Raw genomic sequence first — 18,792 nt, 5'->3', positions numbered from 1 at the left:
TTGAATGCGTATGAACATAAGCATTTTAGAAGGTGAACATATACATAAATAAATATAAACTTATGGATTTCAAAAAAGTGAACATATGCATTTTAGAAAGTTTACATAAGCATTCAAAATATGAACATAAGCATTTAAGAAAGCGAACATATACATAAAAAAAATATGAACATATGCATTTCAGAAAAGTGAACATAAGCATTCAAAATATGCACATAAGCATAAACAGACAAGATGAGAACATTTTATGAACATTAGCAATATCACAAACTATTGGGTGCATCCACCCACACCCAATGTTTGGTGCGGCCATTCTCCATTTTCCGCCTTTTCACTTTTCTTCTCCTTGAAAATCGGAAAATTGAACCTTTCTCTCTCCTCTTTCTTCTACCAATTTGCAATTTACTTGGAAGCAATTATGGGTTTGCAATTTTGCACTACTAATTTCGCAAATTGCGATCTCAAATTCACGAATTGCGATTTGAAATTCATGATGTGCGAAGCTGCTGCCGGTGGTTGTGGGAATTGATGCGGTGAGGATGTTGTGACTGATTGTGGAGTTTGTTTCTGGTGGCGATTCGGTGCAGGTGATGGTTTGATGGTGGCTGTGTGCTGTTGTTGTTGGAGTTCGGTGGTGGCTTAATTGCGGGCTATGAGGGAGTATATGAGGCGGCCCGGTGGATTTACGGTTGCTATTGGTGGTGCAATTTGGTGTTGGTGAATTGGGGGAATAGGGGAGTTCGCTTGGTGGTGGCAACCAGTGTGGGGGAAGGAGTAAGAGCGAACTTTGTTGTGATGGTGGTAAGGGGCGGCGGCAGGGGCGGAGAAAGGAGTGAGAATGTGGTTGTGGTTGTGTTGGTGATGGGTGGGGGCTGCATAGGATTAGAAGAGAGAGAAAGAATGCATGGGGAAGAGAGAAATGGCCATTTTGTGAAGAAGACAACATTATATCAGCCAACACTATGTTATATTATGTTGTTAATTATATAAGAAAACAAATGACCCATATTAGCTAATTAAAATAACATATAAGCCAATTTATGTCTGATAATATCATATATTGATAAACGTATCAGCTAACAAAAGAAATCTATGAGCCAACAAAATATATTTATTTGCTAACAAGAGGAGTATATCAACCAACAAAAGGTATTTATCAGCTAATAAAAGGAATATATCAACCAACAAAGGATGCATATCAGCCAACAAATGATGCATATCAGCAAATAAATGCAACAAGTAAGCAAACAAAATAAACATATTAGCTAACAAAATGAAACATATAACCCAAATATACATATCAGCTATATCAGCCAACTAAAGAAACATATAAGCTAAATTATGTCTAATTTTAGCCAACAAAAGGAAAAAAAAAAAAAAAAAAAAAAACCACATTAGCCAACAAAAGGAATATATTAGCCAACACAAAAACCGTATCAGCCAACACATATCGGCAACGAGTAAAATATATCAGCCAAGCCTCTCGCACCAAACAGTTCGTGCGTCCGTACGCACGCAATACCTTCTCTAAGAATATTTATCATATGAACAACAAAACATTTTATGAAAATAAGGTATCCGTTTGATTTCACTAAATTTTTTAACAATTCCAATAAAATTTCGAACAACAGAATACCGAACAATATTCAAACAAAAATAAGTGATATTCACATAAATTCAAAAAAAAAATAGTGATATTCACAAAAATTTACCTTTTATTGGGAGATTCCGTTTGATTTTTCATCTCTTCTCAAATATCCATAGCGTTTTCTCATATTGTAAGTGAGGTAAAATCACAGAGGAGAGAGAATGAACTTTTTTTTTATTTTTTGAGAGAGAAAATTACAATAAGGAGAAATTGAATTTAGAAATTAAATTTTGAAATGACTAAATGATGTTTTGAAAAATTATATTTCAAAAAAATATGGTGGTTGGAAAGTGACCGTTTTTCTGTAAACTTTGTGTGTGTGAGCGGCATTTTTGTTTGAAACGCATTTGTAATTGGGCTCTTAATGCAATTAGGCTTCTTAATAGGAGCTAGAATAGCTGTTTAGACCAATTGTTATGTGAACCCTAGGTCAACAAAATAGCTGGACTTGAACAATGGGTGATGACATCTATTTTATTTTTTTTTTTTTTTTTTAAAATTTATTTTAATTTTCTAATTTTAAGAAATGGTTATGTAAAGTATTCAAAAAAGGGCAATTGCTTCTAATCAGGGCATTTTGAGGGGTGATTATTTTCAAAATTTCCAACAAAAATTGAATTTTGTTAGACAATTCTAATTATCTAACCGGTACAGTCATGTAGACTAACTACTCAGACGCCACCCATTTTCATTACATAATCTTGAAAACTCAAAAGTACATAATGGCCCCTAATTGCAAAACATTAAACGGAACACCGACAGCATAGAATTTTCACAGTAGTAACTGACTGTACGGAAGCAAACGCAAGAGACTATTCAACAAAAATGTTCATCAGATTTGAAACAAGGATATTATTTACTCAGTTGGCATCATTGCTACTCTCATCGATCAAACTTCCTGATGCAACAACCTTTTCAGCCTGACTAGCTTCAGCAATTGTATTTTCACATCTTACATGAACATCAGTTCTTTCATTCAGAGAATTATGAGAAAGGACAGAGGTTTCACCCTCCTTGAAATCCTGAATGAAATCATCAATAGATTCTTTGCATCTTAATGACACCAAATCATCATTTCTGGTGTTTCCATTTTGTAAGTCATCAATGTCATTTGCATCATAGAAGGATGAAGCCAAAGAATCACCATCAATATTATGGGCATCATTCAGCAGATGAGAATCATTAGCATCTTCTCCTGCAGCTGGTTCCAGAATAGAGGAGCTTGGTACTTGTACTTCAACCATATTCCTACCGTGTTCAACTGCATGGAATATTCTATTTAAATCAAACCAATACGCAAAAAAAAACCTTAAAGCTTGTATAGATAAACAATTCATTGTAAAACAAACTAACTCATCCAAAAATCAGGCTCGTCTCAAATTTTAAAAAGCACATCTGAACACTACAGAAATATAACAAATCAGTATTTTTCATATAATTATGCCTACAATCTCAAAGTTAGGTAAATACTAATAACGAGAAAGGAAAAAAAAAAATCCAATTTCTACCACAAAAAATCTCTACAAAACGTTGTATAAAATCTTAGATTCTTACCAATAGGAGCAACGGGATCAGGATCAGACTTTTCTCTAATAAAAGGGAGAACATCAGTAAGAATTGATTCCACAGCTTCATCAGGATCCTTTGCATGTTCGATAGCTACAGCTTTCAAAATACGAGCATCCACCTTCACGAAAAAAAAAAAAAAAAAAAAAAAACCTTATGAACACCTCACTCGAGCAAAAGACGAATCAAGATGTATCCTGATAACTACTACAAAAAAAACCTACAAAATACAAAGTCTCATAGTTGCAAATAATATGAAACGGAGGAAGTATTTTTTCTGCATCAAATCTATTAATCATACAGAAATTGTAACCTGAGCGTGAATGTGGCAATCCATAAAATATCAAATCTATACAGAGAAAAGGCTATACATGATCAGTGATAAACCCAAAGCAGCAATCGCAATTCGTAGAGCATATGAAAAAATTCACACTATCTTATAAACCCCTTTATGAATTCATTATCTCTTGAACAATAATTCGATACAAATAGCCAAGTCATAAACTCATATGTCAATCGAAGCAATGTAAAACAAGTTAATTAACTTATTAAATCAATACCTGAGGAAATAGCTCCTTCAAAGTCTTGTATACTGAATTGAAACCCATTCTTTAAAGCTATTACACCTGTATTGCAGAAAAAAGTTACAAAAAATCATAAAAATATGATCAGAAATTCAGAATTACCCGAATCACATACACGAAAAATAAATTGTACATTCCTAGTACGTAGTATAATTTAGGTTACAAACTAGTTTAATTTAAATAATCAATCCCAGTAATTCAGAAAAAATAAAAATCAAAACCCTTAAAAAATACAAGAACCCAAAATCTTCCCAAATTTGCAAAATTTAATCAAATCCGATAAAAATTAAAACTTGGAATATAAATCAATTAGGAAAATTGAGTCGTATACTTTAATTTAACAGGAGTGAAACCATGAAAGATAGGGAATTTAGAGGAATTTAGAAAAATCGAGAGATAAAACGATCAAAATTCCGAAGGAAAGAGAGAGAGAAAGTAGTGCTGCATTTACCTGGAAATTGCTACGAGGGAAGAGGACAAGGGCGAGGAAGATTTATAGACTGTTTTTACCTAAGGAGGAAGTAAAAACAAAAACCTCATTGGGTCTACTTAGGTACGTTGATCCAATTGAAGACTTGTGTGGACCTGGTCCACAATAATATATTATTGTGGACCCTAGGTCTATACACACGCAACTGATATTATATTGAACATAGTGACCATTATTTTTAACATAGTAACCTTATTTTTAACATAGTAACCTTTATTGAAACTACTACAACGTTCAATAATATTGTGAACTTGAAATACGACGCTATTACCCTAATTTTAACATAGTGGCCTTTATTATTCATATTGATCAGTATATAAAATATTTCATTACAAAAATAATCACTTAGGCCTATATATTACCAAAATGATTTTTATTTCAATATAGTGACCTTTTATTTTAATTATAGTGACCCTTTTTTTATTAATAAAACAACCATACTTTCTCTAATGTTAGTGGTCCACAATAAATTAATGTAAACCAGGTCTATTTAAGAATTTGTCCGCGGTTAAGCAATTTTATTTATTTATTTTTTTTTTTTTTTTTTTTTGGGTGACATGAGCTTAAATAAATAAACAAAAGTGTGAGAAATTATTAAAAGTTGATAAGTTCTGCCGTTTTGTTGAAACATGTTGCTCAAAATGAGAATCGAAATTGAAATTTGTAGGGTTTCATTAAGATCAAGGTATCATGCCTTTTAATATACTTATTTAATATTTTTTTTAAGGCATAGGAAATATTATGTAATTCATATGATACAATATCTTTTCTATAGAAATATGATAAGAAGAAATACAATCATATAACTAATATTACCTCCAATTTTTTTTAGTTGTAATTTTGGGTATTATTTGAGAGATATAAAATATTCCAAAGTTGCAACTAAAAAATTTGGAGGTAGTATATAAAGCTAAACTATAGTCAGGTCACAAGGTAGCGATGACACTTGGCGTTCTAACTTTTCGTGTCGCGCCACATTGAATAGATTAAAATAGACTTTATAAGATAAAAAATTATGTTTAGAAGTCTATTTGGATAGAATTTTAGGATAAAATTGTTAGTTTAGAGTTTTATTTTCGATAAAATACCAATGTTTCGGATGTAAAGATTGAATTATAATTTTATTCAAAAAAAAATTAGATTATAATTCTAAAAAATTATCATATAAATTTATTTTTTATATCATAATTTTTTTTTAGAGCGAAGGAAGTGGTTGAAAGGTAAAACATTCATTTACAATATATACTAATCGGTTAAAATAATATACTTCCTTTTTTTATTATTATTATTTGCATCAGTTTGACCAACACATTTGTCAAGACGCAAGTTTGATGACAGGGTAAAGTCGTATCCCCTAATCAAAAATAATTCCTAAGTCCTCTAATTAAAGCAGATCGGGAATTAGGGTCGATCTCCACAGGGAAACAAGTCTTTCTATTCCTAATTAACTAAAATAATCTAGATTATGAAGTAACCAAAGTTTATATTTGAATAAGGAACTAAACTACTAAGATTGAGATTAGGGAGAAAACAAGATATAAAAGGATATAGGGCATAGGTTCACCAATAAATAATATTCCAGGGTAGAATATAATAATCAGTCATCAATGCATACATCAATCAGATTATAAAGGGCTTTCCCTACGTATTATAATCACACACTTAATTTACCGGTATTAAATCTCATCTTTCAAATCTCGACTTAACCATTTATAAATCAACCTGCCTATTGAAACTAGACCTAAACATTAATTCGCATTTGTCTAATCTCGAATTAATATTGTCAAACTCATGCATAAAAGATCAGGCCTAATCTAGTCACAGAGCATTAATTCAATCAAAAGGAAATTAATCTAGCATTGATAATCAACAACAATAAATTACCCCTTCATATTATTTATGGATCCCCATAAACCCTAGAAATAAAACTACTCACACATAGTAAAAACTAAACTAATCAAAGCAATAAAGCAAGACATGATGAAAGAAAAAAAATAAACAACTAAGATTAAGAGAAGAGAAATCGTTACCAAAATAAATATGGAATTAAGAGTAGATTAAGAACAAAGGTTTAGGAGAAAGAAAATCTAAGAGAACAATTAAGAGAGTAAAGAAAAAGTAAAAGAAGAAGAAGAGAAAAAAAAAAAAAGGATCGTATTACGGAGGAGTATTTATACTCCGTACAAAATCCTAAACTAAAACAAATTAAAAAGACACTAATCGTCTCCTAAGAAATACACGCGCCCGATCGGGCGAGGCACCGCCCGATCGGGCGCGCCTTTTTATCCCTAATACTAATCTCGCGCCCGGCCGGGCGCGTCACCGGGCGCAGCCTTAGCTTCTCCCGCCCGGCCGGGCGCGCCTCCGGGTGCCAGCCTCTTTGGCCGGGCGGCTCACTTGGGCCATTATTTGAACTACGATTGGGACCCAATTCTTTGGGTCAATCTGGGTTTCCTCTTCCGGTCTTGAATACTCGGTCCAAATGCCCCGGTATCACCTATACCGAGCCCTTAATCACCGGTTCGATGGCTCTAACCGACCATGGGCTATAGAATCTGGTCGTGCTTCTCCAATGTTCGTGATTGCTCCAAAATAACTCGGGAAAATACTCCAAAAGCATAAATCCCTGCAAAAGTCAACCAAATCTACGAAAACACTAGAAAACACCAATTAGTAATAAAAGTGGCTCTAAAGAGCCAAAAACACTACTAATTATGACCAAGGGACGGGGGTAAAATACTATATAAAATAGACACATCAAACTCCCCCAAGCCAAACCTTTGCTTGTCCCTAAGCAAAGATCTCATCAATGAATCAATAAATATGCTTCACCCCAAAAGTAAAATCAAGCACAAACGATCCAGGGTAAATCAAATAAACATGCTTCAAAATCAACCAATCAAATCCATTAATTACCAATCTTCCCTAACAATTGTCAGAGCAGATCACAAGAGCATATAGAATTCAAGACTAGTGCTCACGCACTCAACTCTCATTTTTGTGGCGAGTAAAAGATGTACTCGATCGCTCTCCATCCAACCCCTTTATGTGAACAATGCCCTCCCAACTCACACTCTCGTGTGTATAAAACAATGAACGCTCAATCCTACTAATCGACTCAAAATATGCCAAATCATAACTTGCATTGATAAACAACACTTTCACATTCATACAATTCTATGCACAAAGGTCAGAAGGTCTTTAAAGCTTGTAATGTAAGGCTAGGGTAAAGGGTAGGATAAATTTGGGAATAAGTGAGAGAAAAGCTATGCTTAAGGGAGCAAATCCTATCAAAACCCATGATCAAAACAAATAATGATCATACATCTCCTACATAACCAACTCTAACATCAACCAAATATACTCCAATCATAATAAATAAACCCAACTCTTACAATTTCACTCATAAGATATAATAATGAAGAAGTAGAGTGAATAAACAAACTTTATTTTCCAAACTTGAATTTTTCATTGAGGCTCAAAATTATTTTCCTTTGATCAACCTCCAACTAGAACATTTGAACATTTTTTTTCTTTTGAAGTTCACTTATTTTTTTTTCACATTTTTTTCTTGAACTTCTCTTTTTTTTTTTTCATAATATCATGCTTTATTTTTTTCAAGAAAATATAACTCTCAAACTCATCAAAAATAAACATGATCAACAACAAAGCAACTTCTCAAATCCCACCCAAATTGTGCAAATAATAAGCACACTACAAACTCCCTCACCTCACTCACTAATAGCTCCCCCAAGCCAAGCTTGGGACTAGTAACCAATGGGGCAAATAGGCTTGAAATGCGGCTAATAAACAACAAAAAGTCAAGGCAACAACATGGGTAGCAAGAAGGGAACAAATGTATCTACAATGTCTGGAGGCTACCTAAAAGAACAAATGCCTTCGTCCTCCACAATGTGCATAATAATGAATCATATAAATATTACTAATAGTTGCAAACCAATACTCAAATTCATTGACATACCAGGAACTATGGAACTATCACACATTCCTTACCAAATCAACTAGTCAAGCACTATATTCACAAGTAGTTGGACAAAATTGACGCATGTAAAGGTTTCAATGCAATCAAACATCAAATCATGATCAACTAGTCCACAATGCTTATCATCAAATACCAAGAATCAAAATAATTTTCTCAAGTAAGGGGCACAGGGAAGCATAATTTATAATTCATTTGAACGTATTTTTGGATTTTTTATTTTTTAATTTTTTTGTATTTTTTCATATATAAGAAAGCAATAAAACTAACCTAGAAAGCAAGAAATCTAACCTAAGAAAACACACCAAAAAAAAAAGAAAAGAGAAAAAAGAAATATATCAAATCAAAATCTCCCCCAAGCCAGAATAAGACAATATCCTCATTGGCTCGGGAACTAGCCCAGCATAGCTAGTCCTGATCATCCTCATCCATCGAGCCGAAACCCGCACCTCCACTGCCACCTGCACCACCTGCACCAGAAGAGCTACCACCAAAATAATCAGCGTGAAAACTCCCCCCCCCGCCGGTCCCCCGAAAGGAATGTCCTGGCCGTACCCGTAGAAGGAAGAATAGTCAGTGTAAATACCACGGGCAGTGGGATCCCTATCGTATCCCTGGGGTGGAGGCTGAAACCAGTCAGGGTGAATAGCGTCGTTAGGAATGTTGCCCCGACGAGCATAATCATCGTACATAGGGTAGAAAGCTCTACCCTGGTTCCTCTCTAGGTACCTTAACCTCTGGTCTAAGGAGCCTACCATCCTCCTAAGGTCGGTATAGGAATGCTCGATACATCCTAAGGCCTGACCTATACTCTGAAGATCCCAAACTAGGTCAGAGTCAACATGAGGGACGGAGTGGGACATACGAGGTGGAGAGAAAGCCACCTCGGGCTGAGGCTGGGGTGGTGGAACTGGTGGTGGTGGTGCATGCCCCCTAGCGTTGGCAACTAAAACATCATAAGTGTAAGAAGGTGCCCTGGGGGAAAGGCGGTCAAGTCAGGACTGAAAAATGGGCAAAGGTTGCTCACTCCCAGTCCGAATACACCAAAAGGGTGTTTGCTCGCTATCCGGTCTAACCCACCCCAACTCCTCAAAATACCTAGAAGTCATATAGGTATCTGATCCACAGTTGGTCAACTGGTGGGGTCCGTCCAATACAAAACCGGCCTTTTTCACTGCTATTCGAGTGATAAGGCCACCTAAACGGATAGGGGTCTTGGATGTGGTGCTGGCCGTGGCATGCCTACTCAAATGGTGAACTATAAACCTACCTATGTCCAATTTCCCGTACCCATATACATAGTTTCCTATGACAGCTAGTTTGTTAGATTGGGCATTATGGGGCTCGGCCCTACCTAAAAAACACAAACCCGCAAATCTTTGCCAGATTTTTTGGGACAGGGTGGTGAATAGGTTTGGTACTAGCATGTTGGGGGTCGGGGGTAGGCAAACCAGTCAAAGCATTATATATGTCACCCATTTTATAGTCTGCATGCCATTGGTGAGATAATTCAGAATTTAATTCAAAAATTTTACAAAATTCTACAAAAGTTAGACTAATATTTCTATTGTTCAACCTGAAAAATAAATTTGGCCCATTTCTACTACTAAGAACATGGAAAGTAGACAGGAATTCACAAGTAAGTTCTTGGAAAATAGGATAGTGCATATCAACAAATTTTCTCATGCCAATGTCATTCAAAAATCGTTTTACAAAATCATACAAACCAAATGATTCTAGGGTAGGGTGGTGTAGCCACCGAGGAGGAATTACCTCACGACCGATTAAGTACTCTAGCCGCTCCTTTTGCTCTCGACTCGCAATCCGGATCGTCGGCCAGTGATGTGTCTATTTTATACAGTATTTTACCCCCGTCCCTTGGTCATAATTAGTAGTGTTTTTGGCTCTTTAGAGCCACTTTTATTACTAATTGGCGTTTTCTAGTGTTTTCGTAGATTTGGTTGACTTTTGCAGGGATTTATGCTTTTGGAGTATTTTCCCAAGATATTTTGGAGCAATCACGAACATTGGAGAAGCACGGCCAGATTTTATAGCCCAGGACCGGTTAGAGCCATCAAACCGGTGATTAAGGGCTTGGTATAGGTGATACCGGGGCATTTGGACCGAGTATTCAAGACCGGAAGAGGAAACCCAGATTGGCCCGAAGAATTGGAGCCCAATCGAAGTCCAAATAGTGGCCCAAATGAGCCGCCCGGCCAAAGAAGCTGGCGCCCGGAGGCGCGCCCGGCCGGGCGGGAGAAGCTTAGGCTGGCGCCCGGTGACGCGCCCGAACGGGTGCGAGTTTAGTATTAGGGAGCAAAAAAAGGCGCGCCCGATCGGGTGCGTGTTTTTATTAGTTGACGCTTATCGTCGTTTTAATTTGTTTTAGTTTAGGATTTTTGTACGGAGTATAAATACTCCTCCGTAATACGATTTTGGTATCTCTTCTTCTCTTTTTACTCTTTCTTTTACTCTCTTAATTGTTCTCTTAGAATTCTCTCTCTAAACCTTTGTTCTTAATTCTACTCTTAATTCCAGATTTATTTTGGTAACGATTTCTCTTCTCTTAATCTCAGTTATTTACTTTATTCTTTTATCATGTCTTGCTTTATTGCTTTGGTTGGTTTAATTTCTATTATGTTTGAGTAGTTCTCTTTCTAGGGTTTATGGGAATCCATAAATAATATGAAGGGGTAATTTATTGTTGTTGATTATCAATGCTAGATTAATTTCCCATTGATTAATTTAATGCTCTGTGACTAGATTAGGCCTGATCTTTTATGCATGAGTTTGGCAATATTAATTCGAGATTCGACAGATGAGAATTAATGTTTAGGTCTAGTTTCAATAGGCAGGTTAATTTATAAATGGTTAAGTCGAGATTCGAAAGATGAGATTTAATACCAGTAAATTAATTGTGTGATTATAATACGTAGCGAAAGCCCTTTATAATCTGATTGATGTATGCTTTGATGAATGATTATTATATTTTACCCTGGAATATTATTTATTGGTGAACCTATGCCCTAGATCCTTTTATATATTATTTTCTCCTTATTCTTGATCTTCGTAGTTTAGTTTATTATTTAATATAAATATTGGTTACCTCATAATCTAGATTATATTGGTTAATTAGGAATAGAAAGATCCGTTTCTCTGTGGATTCGACCCTAATTCCCTATCTACATTAGTTAGAGGATTTAGGTATTACTTTTGATTTGGGGATACGACTTTACCCTGTCAAAATTTGGCGCCGTTGCCGGGGAAACGGTTTTATTTTTATTTCTGATTGTTTTTGTAGTCTAGATTATTTCCCTTTTTGTCTCAGAGAGCGTTAGTTCTCTGAGACAAATCTCACATTTGCTTCTAGTTTTTGTTTATGCCCAGGTGTTCCAGATCAGGTTACATCCCATTCGATCCTGAGATCGAACGTTCCTTCCATAGACAGAAAAATTTCTACAAGCAAATCCTGGCGGATTCTGGTGATAATAACAATAATCACCGCGATCCTCCGACTGGTTCTAGCGATTCAGAGACATCATCAGACGCAGAATCAGAGATGACGGCTCCAAAGAAGCTTAGTGATTATTCACAACCAAAGCTTACGGATTTTCCACATCTCACCCCTACTCAGGCTCTTGATGGGGTTCAATTTGAAATTAAACCTCAATTTATAACGATGATAGAGAGGAAGCAATTCAGTGGAGCCAAGGGTGAAGACCCGAATCTTCACATTGCCGACTATTGTCAATATTGCAACACCATCAGGCAAGCCGGGGTCACTCAAGACCAAATCAGGGAGATTCTCTTTCCCTTCTCTTTAACTGGAAAAGCTAAATTGTGGTTTAATGGCTTAAATAGAACTACACTTGGTATAACTGACTGGGAAACTCTTGTTTTGAATTTCTATAACAAGTATTATCCTGCAGAGAGAACAGCCGTACTACGGAGTGCGATCCAGAACTTTGCCCAAGAAGCCGATGAATCTTTATATGAGGCTTGGGAGAGGTTCAAAGATCTACAAAGAGATTGCCCTCACCATAATTTAGCGCAATGGCAGTTAATCCAAGCCTTTTATAATGGCCTTGGAAATTCTTCACGAATAATTTTAGACTCTGCAGCTAGTGGGAGATTTTTGAATCTTGATGTTGATGATGCAGGTCAGGTTATTGAAGACATGGCGATACACAATTCCCAATATGGGAACCCTAGAGGATTTGCTAACAAGGGGAAGCATAGTGTTGACTCTATATCCTTTTTGCAAGCTCAACTAACCTCTATTTGCCAAAAATTAGATAATATGAGCACTGCTAATGTAGCCAATGTTTCTGCGATTAATAATAATTCTAATGAGGCTTTCTGTGAAAATTGTGGTATTGTAGGTCATTGGGAGCAGGATTGCAGGTGTTCCGTGGAGCAAGTTAATGCCTTCCAAGCTTATAGGCAGAATAACCCATACTCCAACACTTACAATCCTGGGTATCGGAATCATACATACCTTTCCTACCGCAGCACTAATGTTCAAAATCCACCACCACAAGAACCACTGGCGCCGCAGCAACATCAGCAGAAATATTATCATCCCAATGCTAGCCAGAAGAACCAACCACAACAACCCTCCTCATCTTCTGACCCTTCTCTGGTGGAAATTAGAGCAATGTTGGCTAATATGCAAAATCACATGGAGAGCAGAGATGCGACAATTGATCAAACTCTAACGCATAAAAAAATTGTAGATAATCAAATTGCGCAACTCTCCGCTACTCTACAAGCCTGCCAACAGGGAGCTCTGCCGGCACAGCCAACCCGGCCTACGGATCAAGCATTTGCAATTACTCTAATGAGCGGTTCAAACTATGAAGGGCCCTCTATGCCCAGAGTTGATGAACCTGTTTTATTAAATAATGCTAATCTTGATTCCGTTAAACCAAACAATGTAGTTGATAGCCCTGCAGGGCTAAAGGATAATACTAACATATCTAATTCTACATTGCAGGGTACAACTCCAGAGAAGGTGGCTACTCCAGACAAGAGTAATAATGCTCCAAAGCCAATTATCAAACTTCCTTTCCCTAATCGTCAATTGAAGACAAACTTGGATAAGCAGTTTGGTAAGTTCCTGGAGGTGGTAAAAGATTTGAAGATAACAGTTCCCTTTACTGAATTGATCACACAAATCCCCTAGTATGAAAAATTTATGAAAGAAATATTGACGAGAAAAAGGTCTATTAGTGAGGTAGAGACGGTAGCTTTCACTGCAGAGTGTAGTGCCGTACTTCAAAATAAGTCTCCACCTAAATTAAAAGATCCGGGTAGTTTCTCTATCCCTTGTCATATTGGAAATCTCTTGATTGATAATGCATTATGTGATTTGGGTGCTAGTGTTAGCGTCATGCCATTATCTGTGTGTTATAAGTTGAATATGGGTAAATTAAAAGCTACCAATATAACTCTACAAATGGCCAACCGTTCTTTCAAATACCCCTTAGGTGTTTTAGAGGATGTCCCCGTTAGAGTAGGTAAATTTTATATACCTGTAGATTTTGTTGTTCTTGATATGGCTGAGGATATGCAAACCCCAATTATTTTGGGTAGACCATTCCTTAACACTGCAGGAGCAGTCATAGATGTAAGAAGTAGTAAGTTAACATTATTAGTAGGGGATGGTAAAGTTTTTTTTAATCTGAATAATGCCCCTAAAAGCTCCATGACTGAGGAGAAATGTTTCAGTGCTAATGTGGTTGTAAATTATTCTAACAAGCCTCAAGCTCTTGAAAAAGATCCCTTGGAGGCGATATCTTGTGTTGCATCCTTTTCAGATGAGATAGACAAATGGCAGAAGGAAGTCGATGCAATAGAAAGAGCACTCTACAATGTTGGTCTTGGTTTCGAGGATGAACAGGTGGAACCGATCGAGCAAGTTGTGCGAATCGAGCCTACGGTAAGTGTTCCGCCAGATCGAGTTGCAAGTGTTGAACGCAATGACAATTTGAAGCAACATTCGATCGAAGAAGGGTTTTTAGTGCGTAGAATTGAAGATCCCCCGGTCCAAGTCAAGGAGGATCCACCAAATAAGGTGATTTGGCGTCCCACAGGGTATGTCAGGAAGCCGCATCGCAGCCTGAACACCGCTAGACCGGGTAAGAAACCACCCGATCAAGCGTTAGGCCAAGGGTCCTAAATATTGTACTTGGTAAGAAGGTCGTGCGGGACCTAGATAAACCAGCGCTTTGCGGGAGGCAACCCGTATTTTTATGCTTTTTAGACTAGTTTTTATTTCATTTTTCTTATGAGAGGAGAGATGAGGGAATTTCATGAGTTTTATAAGTGTTTGTACAGGTTTGAAGGAAAAGAGTTAGCCAATTTTTGGAGAAAAGAAGAAAATAGTACTTGGACGATTTAGTCTCGGGCCCGATTGGGCGAAGCTCGCCCGACCGGGCGCGAGAGGAAGGTCTAAAAATAGAGTCATTTCGCCCGACCGGGCGCGAAATATGTCGTATACGGACTAAATTGTCCGCCCGATCGGGCGACTCTCGCCCGACTGGGCGTGAGAAAAGCAAAAATTTGAAGCTACAGATCGCCCGACCAGGCGAAGGGCGCCCGACCGGGTGCGAGACCATGAGAAAGTCTGACCAAATAGATCGCCCGACCGGGCGATGGGAGCCCGACCGGGCGCGTGAGTTGGGCAAAAATCACAATTTAGATCGCCCGACCGGGCGACCGGCGCCCGACCGGGCGCGATAGCTCGAACATATTTAAAATTAGATTGCCCGATCGGGCGACACACCGCCCGACCGGGCGCGAGATGTCCGACGCTTCTATTCTTCTTCCTCCTTCGCTTTTTTTTCATTTCACCCTTCTTTCCTTCATTACTTTCTCTTTCTAAAACTCAAATTCTCTCTACCTTCTCTCTAAGATTTCTTCTTCATTTCTTACCCAAATTCAAAACTCTTTGCATATTTGTGATCCTCTCTTCATCCTCTACACTTCCATATAAAAAAATTTCAGATTTAATTCAATAAATTTTCAAACCCATTTCCTAAACATGGCTTCAAAGAGGGCTAGGTCCATTTTTGGTAGGAGCTCCAGTTCGAGGGAGGAATACGACCCAGACTTGCAACTCCCGTACTGGCCGACGATCCAAATTGTGAGCCGAGAGCAAAAGGAACGGCTAGAACACTTAATCGGTCGTAAGGTAATTCCTTCTCGGTGGTTACACCGCCCTACCCTAGAATCATTTGGTTTGTATGATTTTGTAAAACGATTTTTGAATGACATTGGCATGAGAAAATTTGTTGATATGCACTATCCTACATACCGAGAACTTACTTGTGAATTCCTGTCCACTTTCCATGTTGTTAGTAGTAGAAATGGGCCAAATTTATTTTTCAGGTTAAACAATAGAAATATTAGTTTAACTTTTGTAGAATTTTGTAAAATTTTTTAATTAAATTCTGAATTATCTCACCAGTGGCATGCGGACTATAAAATGGGTGACTTATATTATGCTTTGACTGGTTTGCCTACCCCCGACCCCCAACATGCTAGTACCAAACCTATTCACCACCCTGTCCCAAAAATCTGGCAAAGATTTGCGGGTTTGTGTTTTTTAGGTAGGGTCGAGCCTCATAATGCTCAATCTAACGAACTAGCTGTCATAGGACACTATGTGTACGGGTACGGGAAATTGAACATGGGTAGGTTTATAGTTCACCATTTGAGTAGGCATGCCACAGCCAGCACCACTTCCAAGACCCCTATCCGTTTAGGTGGCCTTATCACTCGAATAGCAGTGAAAAAGGCCGGTTTTGTAGTAGACGGACCCCACCAGCTGACCAACTGTGGACCAGATACCTATATGACTACTAGGTATTTTGAGGATGTGGGGTGGGTTAAACCGGATAGTGAGCAGACACCCTTTTGGTGTATTCGGACTGGGAACGAGCAACCTTTGCCCATTTTTCCCCTACCCAGTCCTGATTTGAGTCATGCTTGCTTGGGAAAATGACTAAGTCACCCTTCACGGGTATAGGTGAAAGAGCTAGTGACCTTTTGGGACTTATACATACGGATGTGTGTGGACCAATGAGTTCAAAAGCAAGGGGTGGGTTTAACTACTTCATTACTTTTACTGATGATTTAAGTAGATATGGTTATGTCTACTTAATGAAGAACAAATCGGAATTCTTTGAAAAGTTCAAAGAATTCCAGAATGAGGAACAAAACCAACTCGGGAAGACGATTAAAGCATTACGATCAGATCGTGGTGGTGAGTATTTAACCCAAGAGTTTGATGAACATCTGATTAACTGTGGAATACTTTCACAGTTAACTCCTCCAGGAACGCCACAGTTGAATGGTCTGTCAGAAAGGAGGAACAGGACCTTACTAGATATGGTTCGGTCCATGATGAGCTTTACTGATCTTCACATATCATTCTAGGGATATGCATTAGGAGCAGCTGCGAATATACTAAACAGAAGCCCGTCCAAAGCAGTTGAGAAGACACCATATGAGTTATGGACTGGAAGAGTTCCGAAATTGTCTTATCTCAAGATTTGGGGATGTGAGGTCTATGTAAAACGTTTACAAAGCGACAAATTACACCCAAAATCAGACAAGTGTTTCTTTGTGGGTTATCCTAAAGAAATAAAAGGGTATTACTTCTACAATCGCGAAGATAACAAAGTGTTTGTTGCTCGCGATGGTGTCTTTCTAGAAAAGGAATTTATATCTAGAAAGCCAAGTGGGAGTAAAGTGGTTCTCGAAGAAATTCGAGACGAGCAACAAATGGATGTGGATAACACCACGTCAGAGGCGAGGGCGCATGAGACGATTAATCATGCGTCGGAGCAAGCTAATTCCACCAGCGAGACTCCTATCGTCCCACTTGAATCTAATTCATGCGAAAATCTTCAAGGAGTTGGAGAGAAAATTTCTACTGTTGCTCCTACCCCACGTAGGTCTGCCAGAATCAGAAACAAACAGTTTGTTGAGGTTCTGTTAACTGAGGATTCTGAAATCTTCCTATTGGAGAATGAGGAACCCACAACCTACAAGCAAGCTTTGGTGAGCCCCAACTCAGATAAATGGCTTGAGGCCATGAAATCCGAAATGGAATCGATGTCTGAAAATAAAGTGTGGACCCTAGTAGACTTGCCTAATGGGGTAAAACCCATTGGTTGCAAATGGGTCTACAAGATTAAAACAGACAAGGATGGAAATGCCTACATCCATAAAGCAAGACTGGTTGCAAAAGGATACAGACAGATTCATGGTATTGACTATGATGAAACTTTTTCCCCAGTAGCAATGTTTAAGTCCATTCAGATTCTTCTAGCGATTGCTGCATTTTTTGATTACGAAATTTGGCAGATGGATGTCAAATCCGCCTTCTTGAATGGGTTCTTGACGGAGGAAGTGTACATGACACAACCTGAGGGTTTTGAAGATCCAGAAAATCCTAGAAAGGTATGCAAGCTTGAGAAATCCATTTATGGATTGAAGCAGGCATCCAGGAGTTGGAATCTTCGTTTTGATGAAGCGATCAAAAGGTTTGATTTTGTCAAAAGTGAAGAGGAACCTTGTGTATACAAGAAGTCTAGTGGGAGCAGCGTAGTTTTCTTAGTCTTGTATGTGGATGACATACTTCTCATGGGAAATGACATACCAATGCTTGAATCAGTCAAGGAATGGTTGAAGAGTTGTTTTTCCATGAAAGACTTAGGTGAAGCCGAGTACATTTTGGGAATCAAGATCCATAGAGACAGGTCTCGAAGGATGATTGGACTAAGTCAAGAGACTTATATTGATAAGGTTCTTGACAGGTTTGAGATGACAAACTCCAAGAGAGGTTTTCTCCCCATGTCCCATGGCATTACGCTCAGTAAATCTCAATGCCCGGTTATGCCAGATGAGATGAGACGTATGGCTATCATTCCTTATGCTTCTGCAATATGATCGATTATGTATGCCATGATTTTTATAAGGCCAGATGTTGCATATGCTCTAAGCATGTGCAGAAGGTTTCAAGCAAATCCAGGTGAAGCACACTGGACAGCTGCCAAGAACATCCTTAAGTACTTGAGAAGGACGAAAGGAATGTTTCTAGTGTATGGTGGCGAAGATGAGTTGGTTGTCAAAGGTTATACGGATGCGAGTTTCCAAACAGACATGGATGACTTCAGATCTCAATCTGGATACATTTTCTGTCTGAATGGAGGAGCAGTGAGCTGGAAGAGTTCGAAGCAAAGCACTGTCGCAGACTCTACGACAGAATCAGAGTATTTGGCTGCTGTTGAAGCAGTTAAGGAAGCAGTTTGGATAAAGAAGTTCCTAACTGAGCTGGATATCGTACCAAGTGCTCAAAAGGGAATCGAGGTATACTGTGACAATAATGGAGCCATTGCTCAATCGAAGGAAGCTAGGTCACACTTCAAATCCAAACATGTAGAGAGGAAGTTTCACCTCATTCGAGAGATCGTTGACAGAGGAGATGTCAAGA

At 38.0% G+C, this 18,792-nt stretch overlaps 1 protein-coding gene and 1 non-coding gene across 3 annotated transcripts; both read right to left on the bottom strand.

Moving 5' to 3' along the window:
• Positions 1 to 2,307: 2,307 nt before the first annotated feature.
• LOC145614301 (uncharacterized) lies at positions 2,308 to 4,369 on the bottom strand. 2 transcript variants are annotated; one of them, XM_081669346.1, is made up of 4 exons: positions 4,250 to 4,369; positions 3,775 to 3,840; positions 3,203 to 3,335; positions 2,308 to 2,909 (listed from the first exon to the last, which is right to left on the bottom strand). In XM_081669346.1, exons 2-4 carry the CDS (start codon positions 3,820 to 3,822, stop codon positions 2,509 to 2,511), a joined length of 582 nt encoding a protein of 193 aa, XP_081525472.1. In that variant the 5' UTR covers positions 3,823 to 3,840; positions 4,250 to 4,369; the 3' UTR covers positions 2,308 to 2,508. The 2 variants fall into 2 exon arrangements, with proteins under 2 accessions (XP_081525472.1, XP_081525464.1); XM_081669338.1 differs by lacking the exon at positions 4,250 to 4,369 and adding an exon at positions 4,130 to 4,217.
• Positions 4,370 to 12,228: 7,859 nt separating this feature from the next.
• On the bottom strand, positions 12,229 to 12,335 carry LOC145625884 (small nucleolar RNA R71). The gene has a single exon (XR_014110780.1). It is a non-coding gene; the product is annotated as a small nucleolar RNA R71 (small nucleolar RNA).
• Positions 12,336 to 18,792: the final 6,457 nt, after the last annotated feature.

Source organism: Chenopodium album, chromosome 3, assembly GCF_948465745.1.
Source record: "Chenopodium album chromosome 3, dcCheAlbu1.1, whole genome shotgun sequence".
NCBI lineage: Eukaryota > Viridiplantae > Streptophyta > Magnoliopsida > Caryophyllales > Amaranthaceae > Chenopodium > Chenopodium album.
This window is presented reverse-complemented; position numbering and strand designations above follow the sequence as displayed.

Excerpts from the sequence above, each read along its gene's own strand:
- LOC145614301 (XM_081669346.1), bottom strand. The coding sequence starts at position 3,822 with ATGGGTTTCAATTCAGTATACAAGACTTTGAAGGAGCTATTTCCTCAG. Across the intron at positions 3,336-3,774 it reads TGAAGGAGCTATTTCCTCAG|GTGGATGCTCGTATTTTGAA; the intron begins GTATTGATTTAA and ends TTTTTCGTGAAG. Across the intron at positions 2,910-3,202 it reads TGATCCCGTTGCTCCTATTG|TTGAACACGGTAGGAATATG; the intron begins GTAAGAATCTAA and ends TATTCCATGCAG.